The following is a 26,365-nucleotide window of genomic DNA, read 5'->3' as shown; positions in this document are numbered from 1 at the left end:
TTTTTCTTTATGAGCTGAAGGAACTGTTAAAATAGAATCAGTATCAGAGTCATGGATAACAGAGTTTTTAAAAAATTGTCAAAATGTTTTGCAATATGGATTAATTTTACCTCTTTTACAAAAATAAATGCTAACTTACTTGCATAAGTAGACTTACTGCAAACTTTCTTTTCATGAGACAGTTCGTGTGATGTGTGACTAAGCTCAAAGCCACAAGTGAGATGATTTTTTTTTAGCCTGCCCACTTCTCACTGTCATTGCTCTTTCCTTACTAGCCAGACCACCTCATGTGTGGTCACTTGTCAGTGTCTTGGATCCATATTCTCTAATCACATACCATTGTTTGAATCTCGTTAACCAGTCATACTTAAAGCAGAATGATACAGGCTGAGGCATCATGGATTGAATCAGCATCACTGTATCAAGGCACTCAGAAAAGGGATTTTTCATTTCTTTTTTAAAATTCAGCATACTTGAAAATTTTGAAAATTATCTATCTTCTTTTTCAAATCACCATTTGTGCCACTATCCAACACTACAATACTGATTGATCAATACTCCATATTTTCCCCAAATGCCTGATAATTTCAAGTTTAATTTAATTTTTTGGCTTTGTTAGACAGAGATTTTAAGTACTATGATTACTTGGTTGTATGTAATGTGCAAAAGCTCAACAATTCACAGCATAACTGCACAGAATTTTCATAGAATCTCGCCTCACCCCAAAATAATGGAATGAGACATTTCTATACATTAGTTAATGGGAAACTGGGCTTAACAATCACTAAATTGTTGAAAGTATATGCACCTTACCTTTTAAAATGTAGGTGAGTTTTGCTGATTTATAATAAAGTTTCTAATAAATGAGTATTTATTTTTGTCTCGATTAATTCACAAATGGTAAATATATGCCATGTAATCAAAGGTATTTCACTTTAGAAAGCATCCATAAAAATCATTCAGAAACAAATACAGATAATTACTTAAAGTCAATATTCATTAAACTCCCTTATGGATTGACCAACAATCTTCTGAATTTGCCCAACTACTAGAATCCTGGAACCAAGAGTCTCAGAAAACCCCCGATACAAACAATTCATTCAACATTAGTGAAGCATTTTCTATGCCACAAATGGGATTTACCAAGCACTTCTATGCACCTATCCTAATGCTGGATACCACATTAAAAGAAAAAGAAGATAGACTTTTTCTTTGGGAATACATGTAATTCAAATCAAAGACTAGAGACATATGAAATAAAACAGCAAATTTAACTGTGTTGTTATGCAGAATACAGACATTAATGTGGTAAGAGAAATGCAGTCATTAACTTAGGGTGGTATTGACCTGAGAAGGTGTCACAAGCTGTATATTAATGAAAATAATAAATACATATTGGAAAAAGATATTACAGGCTTCAGAATCAAAATACAAAATAAATCTGGCAGGCAGCATAGAGCTAAATACACACACACATACACACAAGAGTGCAATAGAGCTAGTGAAATCTGAATAAGATTAGTGGACTTTATCAATGTCAGTTCCTGTATTACAACATTAACACTGGGGAAAACTAAGTAAAGGGTATCGAGATCCCTCTGTATTATTTCTTACAACTATATGTGATTATACAATTTTCTCAAAATAATAAACTTTTTAAAAAGGGGTAGACATAATCAAGTTTATTGAGGAAATATTGGTTTAAAAAAAAAGCAAAATCAATAACAACAAAACTGGCCCAGCTGGTCAACAAAGCCTTTAATGACTGAGTTGGGATATTGTAGATGGAATCCCATTAATATATATCCCAAAATTTTTAGCAAAAGAAATTGGATAGTAAGTAATGTGTAGCATGTCTTGTCAAATAGAAGATGCAGGAATCTTGTGTGAAAAATTCTTCAATGCAATTACGACTATAAATATTTAGGTACCCACATTAGGAATTATCAGAACACAGTTTTAAAGTAACATTTCACATTGTACTCCAAAGACTAAATGAAAGATGACTTTGCCAGAAAAAAACTGCTCTAAATATATCTATCAGATTATATATGGAATATGTATGAGATTATATTATATATTTAATTATATGTAATATATAACATATAATTGATATAAATGATATTAAACAAAAAGTAATTGCACACAAGAAGCAGTACAAGTAAAACCTAGTGGTATATCATTGACGACCATTAGCCACTCCATGCATATGCATCAAAGCCTATAATTAAACATTCATATTGTCAGTGTAGAATACTTTCAGTTTAATGCAGAATTCCAAGAAGAGGAATGACAAAGTCGAAGTATTACTATATGTTGAATGTAGAATTTAATTAGGGAAGAATGAGCAGAAGTAAAGATATCTGGAAGAGAGAGCTACATCAGAAATCCTGTAGCGAGAACAAAATTAAGTGAAAGAAACATCAAAGTAGGAATACGAAAAATAATATAGAATGATATGCAATAGAATGGATTTGGCCTGAGCTGTGTAGGAAAAGGCGGCATGACTGACTTTGAATTTAAGTCTAGTGGAAAAGGAGTGGAAAATCATCAATTGAGACCATTAACATGAAGGGATTTTGGCTGTAAATTAAAATGAACTAGGTAGAAGAGGAATTATTTTTTATCACCTTGGAAATAGAGTTGTGTTTAGACAAAAGAGGAAAAAAATTCTTGGAAGAACCAACTGTATATTTTATGTTTAATTTTGTTTTCGAGGGTCTAGTAAAAACTAAGGATCTGGAATTTCCATGAGAGGTCGGTGTTAGAGTATTCCAGAGGTTATATGGTTCACTGTATTGGGGAGAAGCACATGGGTCTGGTGTTTACAGATGATGGCGAAGACGGGTGTCAGCAGAACAGGAAGAGAAACATGGAAGGCACATCTGGTTAGCAAAGGCAAAAAATGGTCAATCATTAACATTTTTTAGTATCTTCTGGGCAAAAAAAAGATTGTATTCAATTAAAAAATAAGATCAATAATTATTTTAAAATGGAGTTAAAGTTAAGACTTGAGACAAGGGAAAGTTGCTTGGTGTCTACTTGTAGCTATTTATTACATTGCACACAAAATGCAAATATGTTATAGGTAAAGCCCAATTAAATAAAATCTACTAGTATTGCATTAAACATTTTAAAACAGGAGACAGATTCTTCAGTTCACAAATGGCTACCCAAAATATGATTCCCTTTATATAAATACCTGTTACTTATAGATATCATATAGCAAAGTCCATCTGCACATTACCATATATTAAACTTTAAAATGCTATGGTTTATTGTACAAGGTGTCAAAAATATGCAGGCACAATGGTAACCCATAGCAAGAACTACGTCATCAGAAAACTGAAGCTAAGAAAGAATAACAGTGTTCATATTTATAAAACAAGAATGAAAAATGACCGAGGTCATCATAAATTCAGATTCAGAGAGAGGTAGTTTACACCCAGGTAAAGCATTTTGCCAAATTTTTATTCACTCAAAAGCAGTAGCCAACATTTTAAATGAGCTGAAATTTACTTTCATTGGGAAAACTAAATACTTAAAGTTTCAAAATATGATACGAGATTTTCCTTTTAAGGGCACTAGGCTGAAGTTAAGATATGGAAGTTCAGTTGGTACTACCTGGCTGAGTGCACAGACATTACTCAACTTCTCTGGGTGCAGTCTCTCATCTAGAAAATACATTAATCGATCTGTGTCATGCCTTGGGTCTCTTCTAGTGTCTTGATAATTCTGATTCTAATCATCTGTTGAAACATTATCAATTATAAATCATTTAGAAAACTGACAAATCAAGCCTACCCTTGAAACCCAAGAGGAACGAAATAGTTGATGAAGTTGCCTCTTCCTTGCTGCTTCTGTGTATTACTGAACATGCAATGTTTTGTTTTCTTCTTGTACCCCTGTCCCTACCACCTCTCAGCCCTCCCAATATCTAGCAGAGAAGTAATCAATAGTCCTTTAAAACTCTCTCATTTTAGGGATTAAATTGCTGTCAATCTAAGAGCTTTGAAAGAGTTAGCTCTTGACATTTAGAATTTTAATATAGTATTTGATTCTACTATTTATTCAAAAACAACTGCCACAGACCATCACATATAATAATACAAAATTTCTCTGAAATACATTTCTGAATTTGCCACATTAAACTGTGAGCATAGGAGAGGTGAGTAAGCTGAATAGAATGAAACTAGCTAATCACTCAGGACTTACAACTTGGGCGGGTTTTGTTCTCTATTGCCTCAACCTAAGCAATAATTCTCAGGAATTTATTAAATATAAATAAATACACAAACAAATAAATAATCATTTCCTTTGAAAAAATAACTTATCACCATTATAAAAATGTCTTTATGCATTTTATGTGAGATATAATACAGTTTTAGTTTTTTGTAGCATTTGCATATTTACCATTCATGAGGGTGTCCAAATGGAACCATCAAAAATAACAAAGGGCTATAATATGTAAATTCTCTCAGCAATGAACTTTATAACAGAGCAGAACAATGTCAAGTCCAACTTCCTAGTTAGCAATGGCAAGAGAGACCTGATATTTTATTTTCATATTTAAAACCCTTTGCTTTAAGTTCTGTTCCCTCTTGACTAAATACCCCTTTGTACATTCCTCTTGAAAACAGGTGTTTGATGGAGAAGTGGTAGGAGACATTTGAGAAAGGTTAGGAGATGTCCAAACAAAAAGGGTAAAGAATGGGAATCTTAAGTGAAGGAAACTTGAGTCTCTTACACAGCTTGGTCTAAAACTCATCCTACATTTCAGGAAAATGGCATGAGACATAATTCTAGGGACAGTTGCAGATTATTTTAAATAGCAATCTCAGGCAAGCAACATTTCCTACAGTAATGTTAGCACTAAAATACAAATAAACAGGCAACATAAAACAGAGATTGTTTCCAGATGGTGTATACCCACAACATAATTGCACCTACATTGATAGAAGATAAAAATAACAACACTTACTGAGCCAGACATTGTTCTAAGTACTTTATGTTTACTGACTCACTTTAATTTTTAGGAAACTACACTACAGAGAAGTTAACTTATAGTTAGAAGAGACAGAAGGATCTGTTGTGTTCTCCCAGATCAACTCTTGACATTTCTCTTCTATGGCCTGCATTCCTTTAGGTTGACTTCTATGGATTTTATCTACCGAGACCTCTGCGATCTGCTTCTCTATATTCTGATTATATCTGGCCAGTGGGAGGCAACAGAAGGAGATGGGAAGGCATGAAGAGAGGCTACTGTGTGATATTTGAGATTAGCTGCAATCTTCCATCTGAAGTCCCAACTTTGCTGGAAGGCTTCTGTCCTGCTGCTCTTACTGGATTCCAGATTCGTGTAAAAGCTCCCTCTATTTTGTCAGGTTTACAGGCGCTAATGTTTTCCAATTGTGGGCAGGCCCTGAGTGATGCCCCATCCTGTTGCTTCCCGACACACTGCCCACCATTAAATAGTCACCATCAACCTCTCTTCAGTTATTGCTATGGGTGTGCCACCTATTTTCTTGCCTAATAGGATAACAAAGAAATAAGATAAATCCTTTGTGATCTATGAACTATTGACTAAAAATGCAAAAAAATTAAAAAATAGCATTGCTGTTTCTTCTTATTTTCCCAAACATCTGGGTATCCAAGAAAAAATGGGGTGCTCTACTTCTAGGAACAAAGAATAGTTCCGGAAGAAAAGGCCTCCACAAGTCTCTGAATTTTGAAGGTAAATGTTCAAAAGATAGTAATCCTGGAAATGTGTGTGGCAGCAGGCCCCTAAATTTGGGTGCCTAACCTCTGGTTTTCCTGTCAATTCGGTCTTTCTTAGTAGTTTACGTGTAGATATTCTCTAGTTTAATGCATCCAGACCCATTTACACTACAAATAGGAAAAAAAACCCAAAGTAAATGTAGCCTGTAGTTGGGGAGATTTTCATTGTTAAAGACATTAAAAATACTGAAAACTCATTTTACTTTTGAAAATATTAAATAAGAGAGATATCACTTAAAAGTCAATGTATCCAGTTGGGAGTAAAGCTCTCTTTGGATGGTTCTTAAAATGTGAAAGCCACTTGCTAAATTACTGGCATCCTACAAAATCAAAGCTACTATTTATCAATTTAGTTCCCAGTAAGCTTTTGACGGCACAATTCTATTTTCCTGAGCTGTGTATTTTAACTAACAAAATAAAATCAATCTTTTGTGAAATGTACTTGGTATTCATTGCTTATTTGATAAGAGTCATTGGCCATTTTATACATTTTTTTAAACTAATAAGAATACACCTCAGTTTACTTTGCTAGTTTTTCAGGAGGCTAAGAATACTCATCCAGAAGTTTCCTGTGCAGTCTAGAAAGCTGTAAGAAGCTGCCTATACAGACACCGAATATATTTCACCACTACACTTGCAAATAACTATCATTTGCAAAAATAAGTTTTTATTTGGGTGTTATTTCTGGCAAAGCTTTAAGGCTATATTTTCAAAGAGCAAAACTCTAGGCCTTTAAAATTCTACTGGCATCCACCAACCCAAGCTGGACTCTCCTCTAGGTTTCCACAGAGCCTGAGAGAGAGATGACTTCATCTTAATCATTTTCTTGCCCACAGTCATGTAAGATAACTGGGATTTTTTTTTTCTTGCAGCATTATAAAATCTCTTGAAATGTGTGGAGAGAAAAACAAAAGAAAACAGAAACTGCAGGGAGTTGGCAGATTTGATTTTACGACTAGCACTGATTATCAGCTTCAGCCTGTTGGACTCTCCACACAGCCATATATGCTTCAAACTTAATATTTTATTTTGTAACTAGAACACTTAACATCATATTATCGTCTCTAATTGGATACTTTAGTTCAGATGATCTGTTACGAAGAAATTAAATTTGAAATTCTATTAGTGTATATATACATTTATATAAATAATTATTTTTAAATGTTTATTGTATTTTATTTTTTTAACACCTTTATTGTAGTATAATTGCTTTACGATGTTGTGTTAGTTTCTGCTGCATAACAGTGAATCAGCTATATGTATACAGTGTGCTTTAAGTGTAGCTGCCATGTCCTAGTTAATTCAGCACCTTCACTGTTTTTTTATACCATTAACCTTTCTATTAAAATACAGTAGGGACTAAAAACTATAAAAAATAAACACCTTATGTTCACAATTTCAACCAATACAGTCTATCTAGCTTCAAGAAACATACCTATAACATCTTAGAAAGAAGGCTTATGAAAACAAACACTAGGATATTTAAATGTTGGCTTGGCCAAAAAATTCGTTCGGGTTTTTCTGTAACATCTTACGGAAAAACCCGAACGAACTTTTTGCCTGCCCAATACATTTGAAACATTCTAATCGAATTGATTCTATGAAATTTTGAAGAGCAACGATTTCTGAATTTAAATCTTTAAACAAAACCCTAACATTTTCGCTACTACGAGTTATTACCTACTAAACTTATATTTGCGATAAAACTAAAAACTCCAAGGATGTAAGAATTAAGTCACCAAAATACACAAATATTTTAGAACTATTAAACTTTTAAGGAAATGATAATTTTGAAAAGTAACATAGGTATAATATCAGATAAACTGAAGATTAAATTTATTAACATTTAAATCTATATAGTATAGAGAGCAAAGTAATTATTTTTGAGTTTTCCCCATACAAACCCCTTCCAAAAATGTGTACTTATTAATACAGATTTCACCTGATTTTTCTTATTCGTATGCACATGGAAGTGATCAAAAAGCATATCATAAAATAATTTCAGAGCCCTATGAAAATCAATATTCCAAATTTGTACCAAAAAGTACACAAAGTACCAAATTTGGTACCAAAAAAGTACCAAATCTGCAGGCAGTAACACGTTAAATTCAGAAATATTATATTGCTGTGGAAAATGTGACATTATAAATAAAGGTTTCATGGATAAGGGGACTTTAATTGTATATTTCAAATTCCAAATATAAAGGAATATTAATAATTGACCGAATCAATTCCAAATGAAGGTATATTTTTACCAAGTAATTCTCAGTTAATTTAGTAAGAAGTATTTCAAAAGGTTTTAAAAAGAAATATTACTCTGAAGTATGAAAAAACATCTGAAATTTATACAAATGGATTAATAGATATATTATTTATTACTTTGTATCAGAAAATACTATCTAACACAATTCCTTAAAGGGAAAATAAATTCCTTACGTTTCTGTAATGTAAGTAGAAAATCATTAGAGAAAAGGGGATCCAAGTTAAGTTACTTCTGCCTCTACATAGGTAATGCAAATTGAAGCCTGGGATGTAAAATGACCTTTACTATTTTAAGTTTTACTTCATGAGAGTAATAAAATATTCTACAAGGTTTCCTCCGATTGATTTTTGAACCTCACTGATGACTATGATTTAGAAGTAGTGTGGAGAATGAGAGAGTGTTGTAACTCATTTTTCTTTATTGTGTTACTCCATCTCGACTTGGGGGTTTCAGTTTGATACAGCTATTCCAATAAATAATCATAAAGGTATCATAACAAAAATAGGCAAAATGTTAGTGTTTGATTTTCTTTATAAACTTTACAAAAAGCTTATTATTGATAACTAAACCATATTAATGACTAAAACACATGAGAGAAATAAGTTGTGAGTGTTTTATCTTTTTTTTTTAATGAAACCATTGAAATCAGTCACCAATACAATAAGCCAGGAAATGTAATTTACCTGGCCACTCAATAATTAATCCTTCTTATTTTATGATTACAATCAAGTGGGAAAGAATTCTACTCCTGATAGTCTTACTTCACATGCTAATATATTTTCCTCACAAAATTTTTTATTATTATAAAAAACAACATGGCAAAAATACAAAAGAAATGAGAGATAAATCATCCACAACTCTTAAGTCAACAAATACTAGTTAAGGAATTCCTGTGTGTATTTTATTTGCTAATATCTTTTCACCCTTATCATTTATCACTCGTAAATGTTTGTAATAATTGTAGCAATTCTTGGGAAAAAAATCTCACTCTTAAATTTTAAAAATAAATTACTGAAGTGAACACAGTCTAAAACTAAAATATATTATAACACAGCCTAAAACTAAAATATATTATTGTATTATATTGTTTATTTTCATTTGAAATGAAAATCTAAAAGACATCACATTTTTTGTGTGTTTCTGGCTGCCACTTTTAATACAGTAAATAACGAAATTTCCCAGCACATATATATTTTAATATAGTAAATGAATAAAACTGGCACCATTACTAGGCTAAATACATGTAATAGGTTTATATGTGGGGATTTTTTTTTAACATAAATCAGCTATTAATTCACACATAGGTTACTTCTTAAAAAAAAAAAAGTTAATTCTTCTACTAAATATAGAATTAGTCTCTCAAGTTTCTCTGATTCTAAGGGGATGGGTTGTCCCTACTGTTATTTTATTTTGTTTAAAATTAATTTCTTAAGACTGTTTAGGTCTTATAATAAAAATTATATTATAAATTCCAACGCTGTGATGAAGGGTCTATGTTTTCAAACACAGACAAACAAAGTAATGTTTAAAATATGTTTTTCAGTTTATTAGTGGCGATCAGCTTACTGTGTGCCAACATAATGGTTTCCATTGATAATTACTGTAAAAAAGATTAAAATTTTAAATACTTGGTAAAGGCTTTTTAACCCAAATGAATGTTTTAGCAGTGTCATGTATTACATTTGATGCTTTTCCTTTTCAAATCAACTATAAAGATATTTACGGAGAAATGGAAACTATTTCAGTATTTATTTGCATTCTTCCTTCCATCCATTGCTGACTTTCCACAATAAAGCGCCTTGATTCTAAACGAGTTGCTGCTCTTGACTTTTGAGCGTAATCATTTGAGAACACTCATGTAGGTCAATGGTACTTAGCAGTTTTTTTCATCTCAGGTCATCGTTTAAAAATGTTCACACCTAAAATTAATGTACCACTCCAAGAAAAAGACTGAAAATGGTACTTTTTAAATTCCATAGATTCGAGGCCCTTAATTTCTTCAGTACTGTCCTATAATCATCTATATCCAAAAGACTGTATTTTAAATTCTAAAGCAAATGCTAGAAAGTCATCATCCAGCAACACAGGGATGAATAATAAAGTAACTTTTTTTCTTTCAGAAAACATGACGATAGAAATATCAAGAAAAAAGTGTAATATAATTCTAGAGTTAGGGTAGGTACGACACTACTCGGTATTTTAATTTCTAGCATATTAACATAATACTTGTGTATCATTCTGCAGAGCCAGGCATACAGACAGACATAATTTGACAAGTATTTTATGATCTTGTAGCTATAATAAAATGTTTACAATTTTACAAGAATCTGATTCAAAACCTTGTAAAATCACTACCCCCGAATCACTCCCTTCCTTTTTGATATAATTTTGATTTTTTATAAAATTAATTAATTTGAATATAAAATACTTACATATTTATACTGTATATTACCTGCATAAAAACTAAAGTTAGATTGATTAATCTATTTTGGTGATATTAACTGAAAGTAGGCAGTATTATACTTATTACTACATTGCTTGGTGAACAATCAAAAGTAACTGAAGCTAAGTAATTCACACTATTTATAGACATTTTTTCAGAATCACCTGCTTTCTATAAATTGTTTTAAGTACAGTTGTAAAGTTTTGATTTTTAAGAGTTGCTTTGAAGGCATGGCAGATGTTGGTTTTGCTAATAGTGCTGGAAAGCACAGCAGGTTCAAAGTTGCAAATATGCTTAACACATATAAAAAAATAGTGTGATTTTCTATTAAACTTCGTTGTTTTCAATTGTCAGTAAACTATAGTGGAAGCCTAAAGTCCATAAATATTTGCTTCTAGACCCTCAAACTTCTTGAGTTTGTATATGCGTGTGTCCATGTGTGTTTGGGAAGGGGAACACATGTAAATGCACACTGGAAAATGTTACATATTATGGTTTTAGCATCAGTACCATGGATAAATATTGGGGTTGTTTTCCAGGGCTTAAAATTCCATTAGAATTTCACACAGTCATACACACATACACATATTCATACAATCTGGGTATGAGATGCAAGGATACAGAATTTTGGTTCCGACTTTGCCCTGGGTTTATGTATTACATTTACTCTCAACTAGAAATACACAGAAATTATAAACTGCCTAACAAAATATAAATGGTCTCTATAATGCATGATGTGAGTTTTGTCTAATACAATTTTAAAATTTCAAGAGTGCAGAAGTTACTTTAATATAGTTTTTTGGAAATACCGAAACATTAAACTATGCTATAAGTAATGAGAGATATATGTGTTAACAATATACCAATATTACACTGACTCTGTACTTTGCTTTAGTTTCTGCTAGCTCAAGATGCCCTTATAATAATATGAAATGAAATAACTGTGAACATAAATTATAGAAGACCAAATACAATATCATTCCAGGAAAAAGCTACCTTGAATTTAAATCTAGCTAAAGACCTAACAAATATTAATTAACTAAAATATTGAATTTGGCTAATTAAATTTTATTTTCAAAGAGTATACAGATATTTAACCAGAAACTATTGTTATATTTCTTTTTAGATAGCCAAGAGTTCTTTCAAAATATCCCATCAAAGAAAATGTTCATTCTAACTCCCCAGTGATTCTACCCTTGGTGATGGCTAATTGTATTTCCCGCTCAAGATGTAATCTATTAATACTTTATGTAGCTGATGAAAACTTTTGTTTGTCTTTCCAGGCCTTTAATTGCCAGCTTCAACATGAAAAAATAAACGTATTTTGCTATATGGTTATTTCCCACCAAAGGAGGGTAGCACTGTTAATATAACCAATATTCTTAAGAAAGTTGTTATTAAAATAATTGAAGGGAACCAGTTCTTAGATCCCATTTTCCTTCTTTCTCCTCAACCAAAATAACATATGCCTATATGAAAATTCAATTTGCCCTATGAAACTTAGGTGCATTGGTTCAGTTGAGGCAGCATATGAAACAATCCATCACATAGGTTTCTCACTGCAGAAAGTAAAATGAACAGTAAGAGCTTCTGGTAAATGCTAAAGTGCCGCTAACCAAACTGACCTTGGATCCTCTTATCCCAGAAAAGTTATATTGATATCAAATGCTAACTCTATAAAATGATCTCATTCTAAAATTGACTTTTTTTTTTCTAATGAAGATGGAAACCTTGCTATGATTAACCTTTTAACTCTCTGTCTGAAGGGTGTTTCACTTATGGTTAGTAAAAACCATTAAAATGAGTGATACTGCTGGCAACTTTCTTGGATATTAACTAATTTGTGATGGGGCATTAGAAGTTCACCCGACCTTGGAATGTAAAAGTCAGATTTTAAGTCTGTGATAGAAGAATCCATCCCATACTAACGCTTAAGAATAACTGATACCATTGCTGCAAAAGAACATGAAATATGCGGCTCATTCATTGTCATTCATGTGGGATCTTACCTAAAGCATTATAAAGGATAGACATTTTTCAGTCTTTCAAACCAATATCTGGAATTATCTTCCAGGACTGTTAAACCAATTCCGCAAAGAAAGAAAATATGTGTAAATATTATATTAAACAAACGACAGCTTACGAAAAGACGGAACGCAGGCTGCACTATAGCTACAGAAGAAAACTCACAACCTCCTTAATTATAAAGCATCTTTTAACAATTTCATAAGCATACGGATAGGTCAGGGCTTTGATGAGTTGCCTGCAAAACTTCAGTTTCTCTGGACTGCTAAAATTTAGTTGGCAGCCTCTGCCTTCAGGCATCCGCATTCAGTAAGGTTCCCCTTTTTGCGTGGCGGCTCAAGTTATCCCCACGTAGGTCTGTGCCTCCTGCGCACACCCTCCAGTACCAGCGCTACCCGGGTTGCTGTTTGTTTCCCAGTACTTGTTTCCGATAATACTCACCTGGAGGAGAATTTTACTTTCCACTTTAAAAACTTAGATTTTCTTTTTTGTTAGCATCACATAAATACAACTACTATTAAGAATCGTCTTTCTTCAAGGGTCTGAGCATGTATTTAGTTAAAATTCTCTTACATTCCTTAAAATCCTCTGAATTCCTAGACTGTCTTCTTCCCCAAGAAAGGGAAATTTTTACCATTTGGAATAGGGTGCTATTTAAAGAACTCTGAAATCAGAATTTAAAAAAAAAAAAAAACACAACGAAAACTTTTTTCTCATATGCTCTGCCAAGTTCCATTGCAAGTTCCAACTATTGTGCAATAATTTGGAAATCCAGTTAACGATGGGAAAAATCTAGCCACTCAGTCGGGAACTTGCAATGGAAAAGTCAAGGAACGGCACCCGCACGCACGGCCAGCGGACGCTGCATCCCAGGGTGCAATCCTCTCCCCATCGCTCAGATGGAAGGTCACGCTTCGCAATCGATTTCACATACTTGTCACTTGTCCTTTTTTCTCAACGCTCTGGTAAACTAGTTTGAATCTTGGAGAGCTTAACGCAGTTGGCTGAGTGTTGCGCTCGGAGAAACACGTGCCCCCAAAATAAAAGGACCAAAGCAGCCTCGCCGAATTTGGCGGCGAGGAGCCAGGGAGGAAAGACCTGTACCATAACGCCCGCCGCCTCACTCTAGGGCGAGAATCTTCCCAGTCATCTCTCCGCCCCCTTTCGCCGAGGGTGCCCGGCGCGCCCTTACCTGAGCTATCGCTTTTCCTCTTGCCGCCACTTCTCTTCTCCGCCTCCGCGGGTGACAGCGCCTGGCGGCCGTAGTCCCCTGGCGGGCACGCGGCCCCGGTCGGGGTGCTGGAGCCCAAGCTGGAAGAGTTGGAACACAGGACCGGCGGGCTGCTTCCCAGCTCCGGGGGCCCTCCCGAGTCCGGCTGGAGGCAGAGGCTGTGCCGAGCCGCGCTTGGCGGGGAGGACATCTGCGGGAGGTGCCAGTTGGTTTGCAGAGCCTGGTGCTGCTGCTGCTGGTGGTGGTGGTGGTGATGGTGGTGGTGGTGGTGGTGCCCCCTGTGATGCTGGCTGGCAAACATGCCCTCCTCGTTGGGGTATCCCGCGATTATGCAAGACGAGGAAGAAGTGGAGAGCTCGGGATAGGACATATGGTCAGATCTTCCATGGAGGGCGAGAGAGGACTGGGAGAACGGGTGCAAGCCTTGCGCGGTGGCGTGAGGGCTGCGCAGGCAGCCAAAGAGCGGGTGTTCCATAGCATGCAAGTCTCGGGTTCCAGACAGAAGACTTCACGACGGTTCCAAACGCCGCCACCCTCTGTTACTTTTCCCTGGAAACCGTGTGACTTTTCCCCCTCCCAAAGCAATAGCCGCCCGCGTTTCAGCAGAGCTCGGATAATCCCGGTCCTGAGCCCTAGCGGCCAGTCTCCTTTACATATAAACACTCGGACCTGGAGGAGCTTCCCTCCGAGCTACTCAGATGTTAAGAGTAGGAGAGGTTGAAGCCAAAAGAAGGTGGTCCCAGAGAACTGCTTTCAAGGGGAAACGGCTCTGAGAGGTTATAAATAGAGTGTAACGTGAGCTGGGGGCTGGCTTAGGAGCCCAGTGCTGACCACATGCGAACTCCCTCCAAAACTCCGGCTCAGTCCGCGCCATGCGCTCGCAGTTCCACTTCCTATCGCCGGCTGGACGCACGCAGCGCGCCCACGCCCGCCCGCCCCTGCCAGCAGCCGGGACTGCAAGCGGCGCGCCTGGCGCCTAAACCCGAGCCCCGGCGGGCAGCGGCTCCCTTTCCCACTCTGTCGGCCAGGCCGCGCCGCAGCGCCCTCCAGCCCCAACCCCGCACCCAGTGTCCGACCTGCTCACTGCTCTCATGAAAGGTGTCTTGTCAGTGCCCCTTGGGTACTGTCACCTGCAGGAAAGCTTGGGCTGCGCCTAACTGTGGAGGAGCACGAAAGGAGCACTAGGATTAAGGGAAAAGACCAGAGCTAGTCTGGCGCGCGCTCAGATAAGTTTCTCAAACTTCACATCAATTCGTGCCCTGGGCGCAGGGGCACTCCTAGCTTTTTACAGCCGGTGTCTGTGGGTGGGTTGTTAATGGGCTGGGACGTCAGATCCGAGGATGCTGGGAAGTGACCCACGAGCAAAGAAAGGGCCATTTTCGGTGCTGCAAGGAACGAGACCTGGTGGGGTGGTAGAAAGCATGGGGCGGTGACAGTTGCAGATGTCCTGACTCTGGCATCCTCACCTGCGGTACCAGGTGGGGTCTTTTCCTCTGCTTTCCGCAAATGTCCTCCCTCCCGATTTCCTAGTCCCACTCCATTTCCTAGCCACTTGTCCACCAAGAAGAACTTTTCCTGGATCAGGAGTATTCCGAAGCGATTACGTCCCGGTCACAAGTGAAGTGTATATTGCACGCACATTTCCAGTCTTTTCCCTCAGGAGCCAGCCCACGTCCCCTTGTTTTCCTCCAGAAACCCATCTCTCTTCCGCTCAAAGATAAATCAGCTAATCGCACCCCTCCCCACCTCCCGCCATGGTTCCATTTACTGAAAAAATATTGCACTTCGGTATCCCTTAAAGTTCGGGTCTCCCTGGTTACAATCTTGCATCATAGAAAATGAATTAGAAAACTTTCCACCAGTAAATTAATGCGAGCGGCGGCTGGGCTTTGATACCGTCACATGCTTGAGGGACGACACCGTCTGCTGGGGGCCAAGTCGTTTACACAAGGTAAGCACGCCGCCCGCTCATAATGAGCTGCAGGAACAGTCGCATCATTCCTGGGACGTGTCGCATCAGGAGAATATCGGCGCTCACCTATCCCGCCCGGGACCCCAAATGTGCCACCAGCAGCGTCGCCCTGTTATTTTCATTGTCTCAGGTGTCCAGAGGACGGGGACCAGGTCTTTGAAGTTGTTAATGGGATTAATGGGTACAGCAAACTGGGCCAGACATCTGGTTTGAATTAGGAAAAAGTATTGATTAATCTTTGAGAAATGTCACCAAGGCAGAACCTTTTCCCTAGCCCCGTCCCTCAGGCTTCAGCCTGACCATCTCCCTTTCCTTTTAAGTTGTCCTGTAGAATAGTGGCTTTGCAATAAACCTTTACATCCGTGTGAAAGTTCGAATTGTTTTCCAGTGCTCAGAGGTGGGATAGGGTGGGGGTGATCAGGAATTCTGAGATTTGTAAGCGCTGCTTTCTTTAACGGAAATTGAGCCCTATTTTGAGGGAAATTAGTTTTGCAGACTTCGTTTAAAAAAAAAAAAAAGCTAAAACTTTTGTTCACCAGCTGCTCAACTTTTCAGTCTGGGTCTGAGCTGGAACCTGCTGCAAGCGTTTGACGGTAAGGCTTTCTTTGCCGATATGTTTTGGGAATCTAATATTGTTTTAGATTTCGAAAGGGGGTGTTCTTCACGTTGCACGCTTCTAAGGGTTTTAAGCGCTCGCAGGATGGCGTCCAGGGCTTAGATCTTAAGAATGTTTCTTCCTGCCACTCCCCACGCCCTTGGCTCTTTAAGGATAAAAAAGGAGGGGATATAGTCTTCTAATATAGTCGGAATATTTTTTGAATTTTCATTGTGTTTATGGTTTCAATATGTGCTCTGATATTAAAAGTTAAAGTACAAAGAGCAGCACTAAACTTCCCAAACTCGGGTAGCTCCTCTACGGATCCTGGGTGAAAGCATTAAAGGCTTTATCCAAAGAAAAATTTAGGCAACCACCTCCATAAAGTCACCAGACATATTTATATAATACTGTCTACTAAAAGTATTGTGGAAAATGTCAGACAAGACTAATTAAAAGATACACTTGATTTGCACACATCAATAAAAAACATCCATAAAGGTCCTTTTGGTTTGCATTACAGTGGTTTAGAGGGAGAGACACGAGAAATGAATGGATTTGAATTTAACCAGTGTGTTGCAGGTAACCAGCAACTAGCAAACACACAGAAGTTTCCCTCTCCAGGAGCTGCCACTTCTCCTTGAACCTGCCTTGTGACTGTGCTGGCTTTTTTTCTCACTGTGTCAGATGTTAACAACATGTCCAGAAATTTCTCTACAACCTGTCTCAGTCAGTCAGCTGAGTGTGGGGCTAAAAGTCTGGTGAAGAAAAATTAGAAAAGATTAGAAAAGAAAGGAGTCTCTCTGAAAGGCACACAGTTAAAAGAAAGCTAGCAGAAAAGGTCTTTTTAAATGTAGACCCAAAACATATATCAGGAAACTTGATGTCTAATAGAAAGTATAACACAAGGAAAATGTTACTTGGAAGAGAAAAAGTGTGATTCAAAGGAAAAAAATGTAAAAAAAGGAGGTCTTGGTACATTCCAGAATTAAATATGACTGGTTTGTTTTCTCTGAATTTCTAAATATATACTAATTATTCCATAAAGTTTTTTTTCAGAAGTTTCATTTCTTAGAATATTTGGAAAAACATAAAATATTAACTTTTATTTTCTAGGCCATAGAGAATTTTTTTAAAATGCAATAATAACAGGAAAAATCCTAGCATTTTCTATAATAGCTACATCAATGTCTACATCTATAAAACCCAATGTTGAAAGATGCCTTTTTACCTCAAACGGCTAATTTCATGGAGAATGGTAAAAATTACCAAATTTATTAGAGAATTTCTATAGCATTCATTTTAAACTACATATAGCATAGTATTTACCATATATTTACAATATACTTGAATTTCTGTGAAAAATGTTTCATTAATAATATTTTATGCAAGATTTTGATATCAAGCAGCACATTATAACAAGAGGCTGAATATATGAAAAATGTAAGCTGCTCATCTTTTGTAGAAAACATGATCAAAATTATTTTAAACATGTGCTAAGCTCTTTAAACTTGATAAATGTGTATATCTATGATTCCTTCTGCTTAATGAAATGATATTCAGTAGTAAAGGCAGAGGTATTTTTTAATTAATATTTTAAGGGGAAAAGAACTTAAATTAAGCAAGCTGAAAAATTTATGTTTAAATTCTAAGACTCATGACGATTCTTTTAAGAGTTGCCATTCTTCTGTAAGTTTGTGACATGAGATATGATGGGAATAAAAATATTATAAATTAAAAATGATCTTAGCTACAGATATTATACAACTTTATTTTGAATTTTACCTGCTAGATAAAATTGCCTTGGTAACATATAGTCATGATATATGAATTTAAGTACGGAAGATTATGCTGAAACCAGAATTTGTCTCTGAAAGTTTTGTTGAGAGTATAAATATTATTTCTGCTACACTTTTCCAAGAAATAAAGTCAGTTATTTTGAAATAAAGAATTTTGAAAATATATTAAAAGATGCTAAATACTCAATGGTAATTTATGTGATTTATGATGCGCTCCATTTTACAAAACTTTACAATTGGCTTTCTCCAGGAATTATGAACTATAAAATTTAAGGAAAAATTTGGCTATTGCATGTTATTTAGTGATTCTATATATTTTATTGATTTTTTAAATAAATTACTATTTTTACATAATAATTGGTGCTTTCACAATAAAATCTGCTATCCTTCTACATATACTAGAAGATATGAATACCTATTCATTACTCTGAAAAGTATAAAATAATATTCAGCATATTTTGTTTTTCTAATTTCTCTCTCTTCCTACAATTAGATTTATGATTTCTTTTAGAAATTGGTGGTTTTCTTCAAGTGTCATATAGTAAATAATGTGCTGAAAACTAGCATGAAATATAGATTATGACTGATAATATTAAATTTATGATTTAATTAAAAATTCAAAATATATGCAATCTTTCCTAATTCCAGTTGCTTTCCACATATATTTCATGAAGTTCTAATTATATATTTTTTTGCGGGGGTGTTCAAATTAGGAAGACAATGACTACCTCTCAAATTTCAAAAACTTCTAACTGAACTTCCTTTTGTCCACATGTCTTAAATCCAGAATTATTCAACAAAATTACTTTAAAATGATGCATGTGAGGAAAAATTACATTCAATTCCTACATCTTCATTTGCACTCAACTTGTATGTTATTTTTATTGATAAAGTATGCATCTTAAATTTTTAGAGTTGAAAATTGCCTCCTTTACATATCTAAGATGTAGAGGCACATTAAAGCAAGACAGTTCCATAACGAAATGCTATTTATTACATTATATATTCTATACCATCAAACACATAAGCATTAAATTTCTATCCATATTTTATGGGAAATAAACCATTTCTCCCATGTCATAAAAAGCAATGTTATACTTTTAAGCAGATTGAATTTAGAACAAGTTCATAAATCTTGGGGAAGAAAAATTTAATCAAAACTAAACAGGGGAATTTTAGGTAAAACCTTAGTCTTCTGTTTTAAGTTTTCCAACTTGAAGAGTTTAACATGACTAATGTAATTTTGACACTACGGTAGGTTTTTCTTATGTGTTTTTATTTTTCATGCTTCATCAATTTGTAGCATGTTTTATTCTTACAGTATCTCTTTCATTGTGAGCCTGGGTTTATGATTTGTATCACTAAAAACCTCTGTGTTTTAGTTGTGCTGGTATAGCTTCCCCAAAATATTTAACTGCACACTACAATTTATATAATTCAGACTCGGCAAAGAAAGACCAGCTGCCTTTGATATCAACATTTTTGTTTATAGGGATAAAGGGAAAATTTTTTGCTTACCAAATAAAATGGAAAGTGAAGGCCAAACACAAGATGTCTTATAACAAAATATTTTTAAGAGTTTAATATTAGTACTTTGATTCAGCTCAGATTTGTAAAAGATTTTGAGAAACGATCTGGAGTAATTTTATACAAGGTAATAGACATATAAAAATGGATCAAAACAAGAATGAAAATGACTAAATGACAAATATCTGCTTATGCCTCAGTTGACCTAAGAAATTAGAAGGATGATCAAAGGACAGATTAGGTCAAGGGAAAACCAGAAGAAAGTATTTAACAGGGGGAAAGGCAGGGAAATAAGATAAGCTTAAATATGCAGAAAATAATTCTATATTTGTAATTCATAAGCCATGTACACTTATAATAATGGTAAAAGGATCCCAGGAACATGTTTTAGTTTAAGTGGAATTTTACAAATAAGTAATCAGAAGGTTTATGTTTAAACATATATGTGGCATTTATATTTTTGACAAAAGTAATAAAAACAAAATACTGTTTGAAAAACAGTTTCAAGTAATCACATGTGCATAATGTGAAATGTACGTGCGGATGTGGTCAATGCCTAGAAATGTGCAAGCTACTGAATGTTTGAGGTTCTGAATAACTGTTGCCTTCTCGGCTTGCAAATATGTAACCTGATACTCAGTGTAGTCAATTGTTTTTCTAAATTTTATTTATTTTTAAAGGATGATTTTTGCTAAGTTGGGGTACTAGTATTTGGGAAGGGAATAGCTGGTTTTCAACAGCTTTCAGTGACTGAGGGGGATAAAGAAAAGTATTGGGCTAACTGCGTCCTAGAGCACTTCAAAGTACAAGGGAATCCCGGTAGAATAAATCACTAACCAGAACTCAGAAGGAATATCAGCTGTGAGCCCAAGGGCTCAGGATAAGGCAATTCCTCCTACCATCAGCTAACAGTTTTTGTTTTTACTAACAAGGAGACCTGTGATCAAAGTAAAGCTTTCTCCGTACTACATGAGGTATGAGTACCAGTTGAAACCTCTTCAACACAGAGTGGCTATAAAAGATACCCCCTGCTTGGCAAATTCATTCTGCATGAAACTTGCCTTATTACCTCAGAATTGCAGTTATCCCTTTTGTCAAATTTCATATTTCTAAAGACTAATTCTTGAGAGCATAAGTAACTAATGGACAGGAAAACAGTCATGATTGAAAAAGTCCAAACAATCTTGGAATACTTTACGATAAAATACAGTAAATCTTACTACTGATCTTGAAAGCAGGCTGCATGAGTAGTGGGAAACCTAACAGTTCTTTTCTTTAATCTAGAGCACCTGTAGCAATCTGCAGCAGTATTTCTGCACATACCTTATTTAAGATGACTACATGTACTGGTTTCAGTAGGTGTCTATGAAGACATACTCAAAGTCAATTTAAATAAATTTTACCCATTATCGAATACAATAACATCTCCACTTACTGCAAACAGCTTTAAGAATATTTATATAGAGAAATAAAAATAGCTCAATTATGACTTTCTAGGATAACTGTTACTTTCTTTTTTTCATAACAAGTTACCATCTGTTGGCCAGTAGTCTCTGTCAATTGCTTATGAGATGCTTGGATTCCTCCAAGTTTTGTTCTTAGTCACCTCTTGTATCCTGCATTATGCAGTTAATGATGTGATTTGATCAGAGTAAAGAGCTGAGTAGCTTTGGATTATTAAGATCAGATTTTCCAAAGTACATGGCCTACCACCATCTAATAGACCCTGCCAAGGCAGATGGCTCAGGCCCAGGTGGCATCACTTGGAATTGTTCTTCCAGGTCCAAAGATAAGCACATGACTATGAAACCCCACAAAAATCATCACTGTTGCATGTGTGGTGACAAAGCTAAATGGGTATCTTTTAAAAAGATATAAAGAAGCACATAGAAGCTTCTACGTGCTGTAAATCTGAGGTTGTTGAATTAGATGTTGGTGTTCCTCTTTCTGTAATAACACTAAAGACGTGCCAACCCATGTGTAGTTCTGTTATGCAGATATTATTTTTCTTAAATAGCAGGTGTTAAATCATTATTATGTGGCATTTGTGACCAAATATAACCTAGTCATGGCTAAAACAAACAAAAAAAATGGGTTAGGTTCCTTGCACTGTAGTGGCAATTCCAGTGACCCAAAATTGCTAAATCTCAACTTCACCTTAACAAGTCGCATGTCATTCTCTCTCTGAACTGCATCATTGCCAATCCAGTTTCTCCAGTCAGAAGTAGGAACTCACCCTCGACAAGCCCCTCCATTCTCACCATCCGGTATGCAATCAGTCATTAGGTACAGTAGTTCCGACTATACCGCTTTAATGTTCATTAACTTTATCCTTCTCTCCATCACCAAGGCCATTACCTTACTGGGTGGCCTCACTGTTCTTAGTTGGATGACACGGGACTCTCCACTGCAATCTACTTGCCTAGAGCATCTCCAGAAGCAGGAGGGAGAATGGTTTTGAATCTTAGCTCTATCATTTTCTGACTCTGTGAGTGCATTCATTTGTTAACTCAAAAGAATATTACAATGAATAAATTCAACAATGTTTTGAGTGTGCCTAATACAATGCCTAACATAAACTTAATAAACGTGGAATAGATTTAAGTTAAATCTAGAGCTGTGCTGTTAAATACAGCCTCATGTGGTTATTGAGCATTTGAAATGTGACCAGTCTAAATTAAGATATGCTTTAAGATTAAAATGCACATCAGATTTCAAAGACTTCAGGTTAAAATGATATTTGATGGATATACTGGCCTAGATAAAGTACATTATTAAAAATCAATTTTCTTTCTTTTTCCTTCTTTTAATATAGCTACTAGAATATTTAAAATTACAAATGTGGCTTATATAATATTTTTCTTAGACAGTGCTGATCTAGAGGAGGTAATTTAACTTTTTCTCTGTTTTATTCTCTCCCTCACAAATAGGTACCAAATTACATATAGATCTGTCAGAATGATGTAAGACCTGATGTAAGAAATCTCTCTGTAAGTTGATCCTGTTGACCCCATGATTAGGAGCTTCACAATGTGGTACCACACCTGGAAATCTCCAGAACAAGACCTCAAGGAAACACAGGAAATCCCTGGAGTGGCAAAACATCCGACTTGAAGACATTCAATTATTTCTCTGTGCATCAGGAGCATCACTGTTAATTAACTATTGATATGCTTGAAAGAGTTTGTTTAGCAATAGCCCTTGCAGAAAAAAAAAGAGCCGTGTATTATTCATGATGAACTAGACAATGCTGCCACAATGAGTTAACTTCTACATCTTATTCCCTTGGCAAAAGTTTCGTTCTTAATCCTGCAAATTTTGATGCAAGATGGTTGGCTCTCCAGGCAGATACTGACCTTGTGAAATAGTCATCTCAACATGTTCCTCCATAACAAGACTCCATAGCAGGGGAAGATGGAAGTGGAGGGTCACACACCTGGTCTTATACACTTTGATGCAAAGGTGATACATGTCATTTTTACTTACAGCTTGTAGGCCAGAACAAAGCCTAATATACCTGCAAGGGGTCTGGAAAATATTCTGAAGCACATGGCTGTTTGATGAGCAGTAAATGTTTCTGCCACACCAGGCTTTGGCAGACTTCAAATTTCTTCCTAATAGGCCTAATTTACACCACGAACTGTATATCCCTTGAGTCTTCCTGGAATATTTTGTTAATGTTTTTCTAGTACAGTGTCTGGCACAAAGTATTCAATAAACATACTCAGCAGAACACTTAGATCTGTAAGTTTCACTTTATCTTTGGACTTAAGAACCCATGTAGCTGCTATATCATATCAGGAAAGTGTAACTGCAACTCTAACTGCAATGAAAATTAACAGATAAAATGCTCAGCCCAGCTTCAATTTTGTTTTGTTTTGTTTTTGATTTTTGTAGTTTTTGCTTTCTTTGTTCCAGAGCAGAAGTTCACACCTGATTGTCACTGGACTTAGAACAATAGTTGTGTCCACACACAATGGGAGTGGTTCAAATTCTTTGGGGAATTTGTCTTCAAGTATCTGAAGCCAGGTTGGGACACCAGTCTCTATGTGTAAATTAGGTTCATTCCCTTTCAGATGTTGTATTTTATTTTCGGTCAATACTGTCCATTCGGTAATGGTTCACTGCATAGACTTGAAGATGACATTTTGGGCTGTGTCTTGTATTTGTCACTAACTAGCACTTTGTGGCCAGGTTAATTAACTTTTTGGGTCTAGGTTTTCTCATTTCTAAATAAAAATGTTTATTTCTATAATTTCATGTTGACAAACTAGCAAGTCAATCTAAGTCTGGTAAGTGTGTGTGTATATCAGTGATAGATATTGTTATCATAATGATAATTTTCATTATCATCTATCCTAAAGATCTTATTCTATCTAAAAAGAAGTCCCTGTAAAAAATTTTGAAGTATTTACTTATATATATTTATTCATTCCACTATTTCCCTAATTAACACTCTAATATCTTAAAACATCTTGTCTTAAGACAAGATTCCAATGTTTGTTGAATGAGTAAATGATATACTAATGATAAATGTAACTCTATTCTCAGCATTTTGTACATAATGATCATACATTTAGGTTACACACATTTCACTTGACTTTTTTACTTGCTTCAAAATATGATTGTAAAAACCCTCTCAGCATATAAAACCTAGAAATTGGGGTGAGTGACAAAAACTCTTCAGTATGGCCAAAAGGACTATTAAGTTCTAAGGAAGAAGCTAACTAACATTGCTTAACTATAGTACTTTGGAATAAATTTATAGTAGCATTTGGCACATTTTATTTTAGGTTTTACTGGATCTAGGCTTTGGTTTAAAGGTAACGAACATTTTTTAATAGCAGATGTTTAGTGGGGTAACAAGTGGACTAATCCTACCTTCCATTCTGTTGAAATATGCAACCCCTTGAATTCCAGACAATTAAGACATTTTAACGGTGAAACAAAATACCCCCAAATAAGTAACATTGTAGAACTTAGGATTTAACATCTATGTATATAACTTATGCTTCATTTATATATTGTGTATATGAATTAAGCTAAAAGTAAGCTAATTGTTACATAGGTAATGTTCAGAACTCACTACATCATCTATGCCTGAATAATCTGAGATAGCTATATTAGATAAACATGAACCTACATTTTATTATGCCAATTAAAATTTCTATTATTTTAGAATTGAAACTCTTCCTAGTTCCAGAAAGTTTTTCTGGTGATTTACAGTAGAACTTGATATAACAAAATAATTTAACACAAAGAAAGAAAAACCTACTAGAGCAGTCATTTCAGAACCCTAATCATCAGAAGGACCCTCTTTCTTCTGTTACAAAAGAAATTCATTATAGAACCAACTATATGAAGTTAACAGAGAGAAGCAGAATAGTTATGACAGACTCAGGTAAAGGGAATCTGGTAGCACATGCCTAGTGTTTTGCCTTCTCCTCACTTACCACAGGTTTGTGGGTAGTACCTACAAAGAAACAAAGGAGCTAGGGACACAACCTGAAAACCACTAATCTCACTAATATATACAATCCACCCAGTAAGATGGCCCCTGAAATGCCATACCTGTGTTTTCCTGGTTCATTGATTTATTTGATAGGCACACTCCTGGGGTAAATATTTGAACCACATTATTTTATTTCTGTCTTCAAGTGTTAGTCATCAGTTCCTTCAGATTTTCTATTTAAAAAAAATATAAAGTTAGATTGTCAAACTTTATGACTGTAGAAATACTTTTAGTGGAGAAAATTTTAATGTAATAACCCTATATTTATCAAGTCAAAATTAGAGAAAAAAAATCTATATGAGGAACATCTCCATAAGATCTGAACAGCGCAGTGTTACTTAACAGAATCCAAAAAAGGACCTAATCCGTACAGAATTCAGTGCCAAAAAAAACAGATTGCCAGACAGAAAGGGGGGCAAATGACAAAAACTTCTAAATTATCAAAGAAAAAATACATATGATCAAGAAATATAAAAATATCGCAAGCTACTTGTAATGAAAATGCAAGGTAAAGATGATAGCATTTTCCTTCTACCAAATTGACAAAGTTTAAGAAACAAGTTACCATGACAAGGATTTAGGAAAATAATAAATCTCATACACTACTGGTAAGAGTGTAGTTAAAACAGATTACCAAGACAAAATCAGCAGTAAATGTTAACTTTTGATTCAATAATTTCAGATGAATATATTCAAAGGAAATAATCAGATATATCAAAAAGTTTGTATATAATCAATTGTCTGAAGTGATATTCATTGTATTGAAAATGTACATCTAAAAATAAAATTGATTAAATGCTTTACGATAAATCATTATGATATAGTGCAACTATTAAAAATCATGTTCTAAGCTAATAATAATAATATAGAATTATGATATAATTCTAAGAAAAAAAGCAGGCTACAAACATATGTAAAAGATGCTCCAAAAACAACCACATCATACATCTTTGATTTGTATATATTATATATTTGTCATGTATATTATATATACACAAATATATGATATCAATAGATATACTCAAAATGACAGCAGTTTAATGAATGTTATCTCTGGTTGGTGAGATTAGTAGATATTTGTATTATTTCTTCACATGTTTCAAAGTTGTTTTTTAATTTTATAATGAAGCTATGTCACTTTTATAATCAAGAAAACAACATTATTATTTCTATACAATTAAAAGATGTCCTGTGAAGTAGAAAAAGTCTTTGCGGTTTGA

At 35.1% G+C, this 26,365-nt stretch overlaps 1 protein-coding gene across 1 annotated transcript in view; it reads right to left on the bottom strand.

Annotated features, from left to right (window-relative positions):
* MEOX2 (mesenchyme homeobox 2) overlaps positions 1 to 14,810 on the bottom strand; it is a 65,620-nt gene extending 50,810 nt beyond the window's left edge. The window contains exon 1 of the mRNA XM_079931249.1: positions 13,702 to 14,810. Within this exon, the coding sequence (XP_079787375.1) occupies positions 13,702 to 14,215 (514 nt within the window). The 5' untranslated portion in view covers positions 14,216 to 14,810. The remainder of the gene's footprint in view (positions 1 to 13,701) is intronic.
* Between the last annotated feature and the right edge of the window lie 11,555 nt (positions 14,811 to 26,365).

The sequence above is a fragment of the Stenella coeruleoalba genome (genome assembly GCF_951394435.1).
Source record: "Stenella coeruleoalba genome assembly, chromosome: 9".
Classification (NCBI taxonomy): Eukaryota; Metazoa; Chordata; class Mammalia; order Artiodactyla; family Delphinidae; genus Stenella; species Stenella coeruleoalba.
This window is presented reverse-complemented; position numbering and strand designations above follow the sequence as displayed.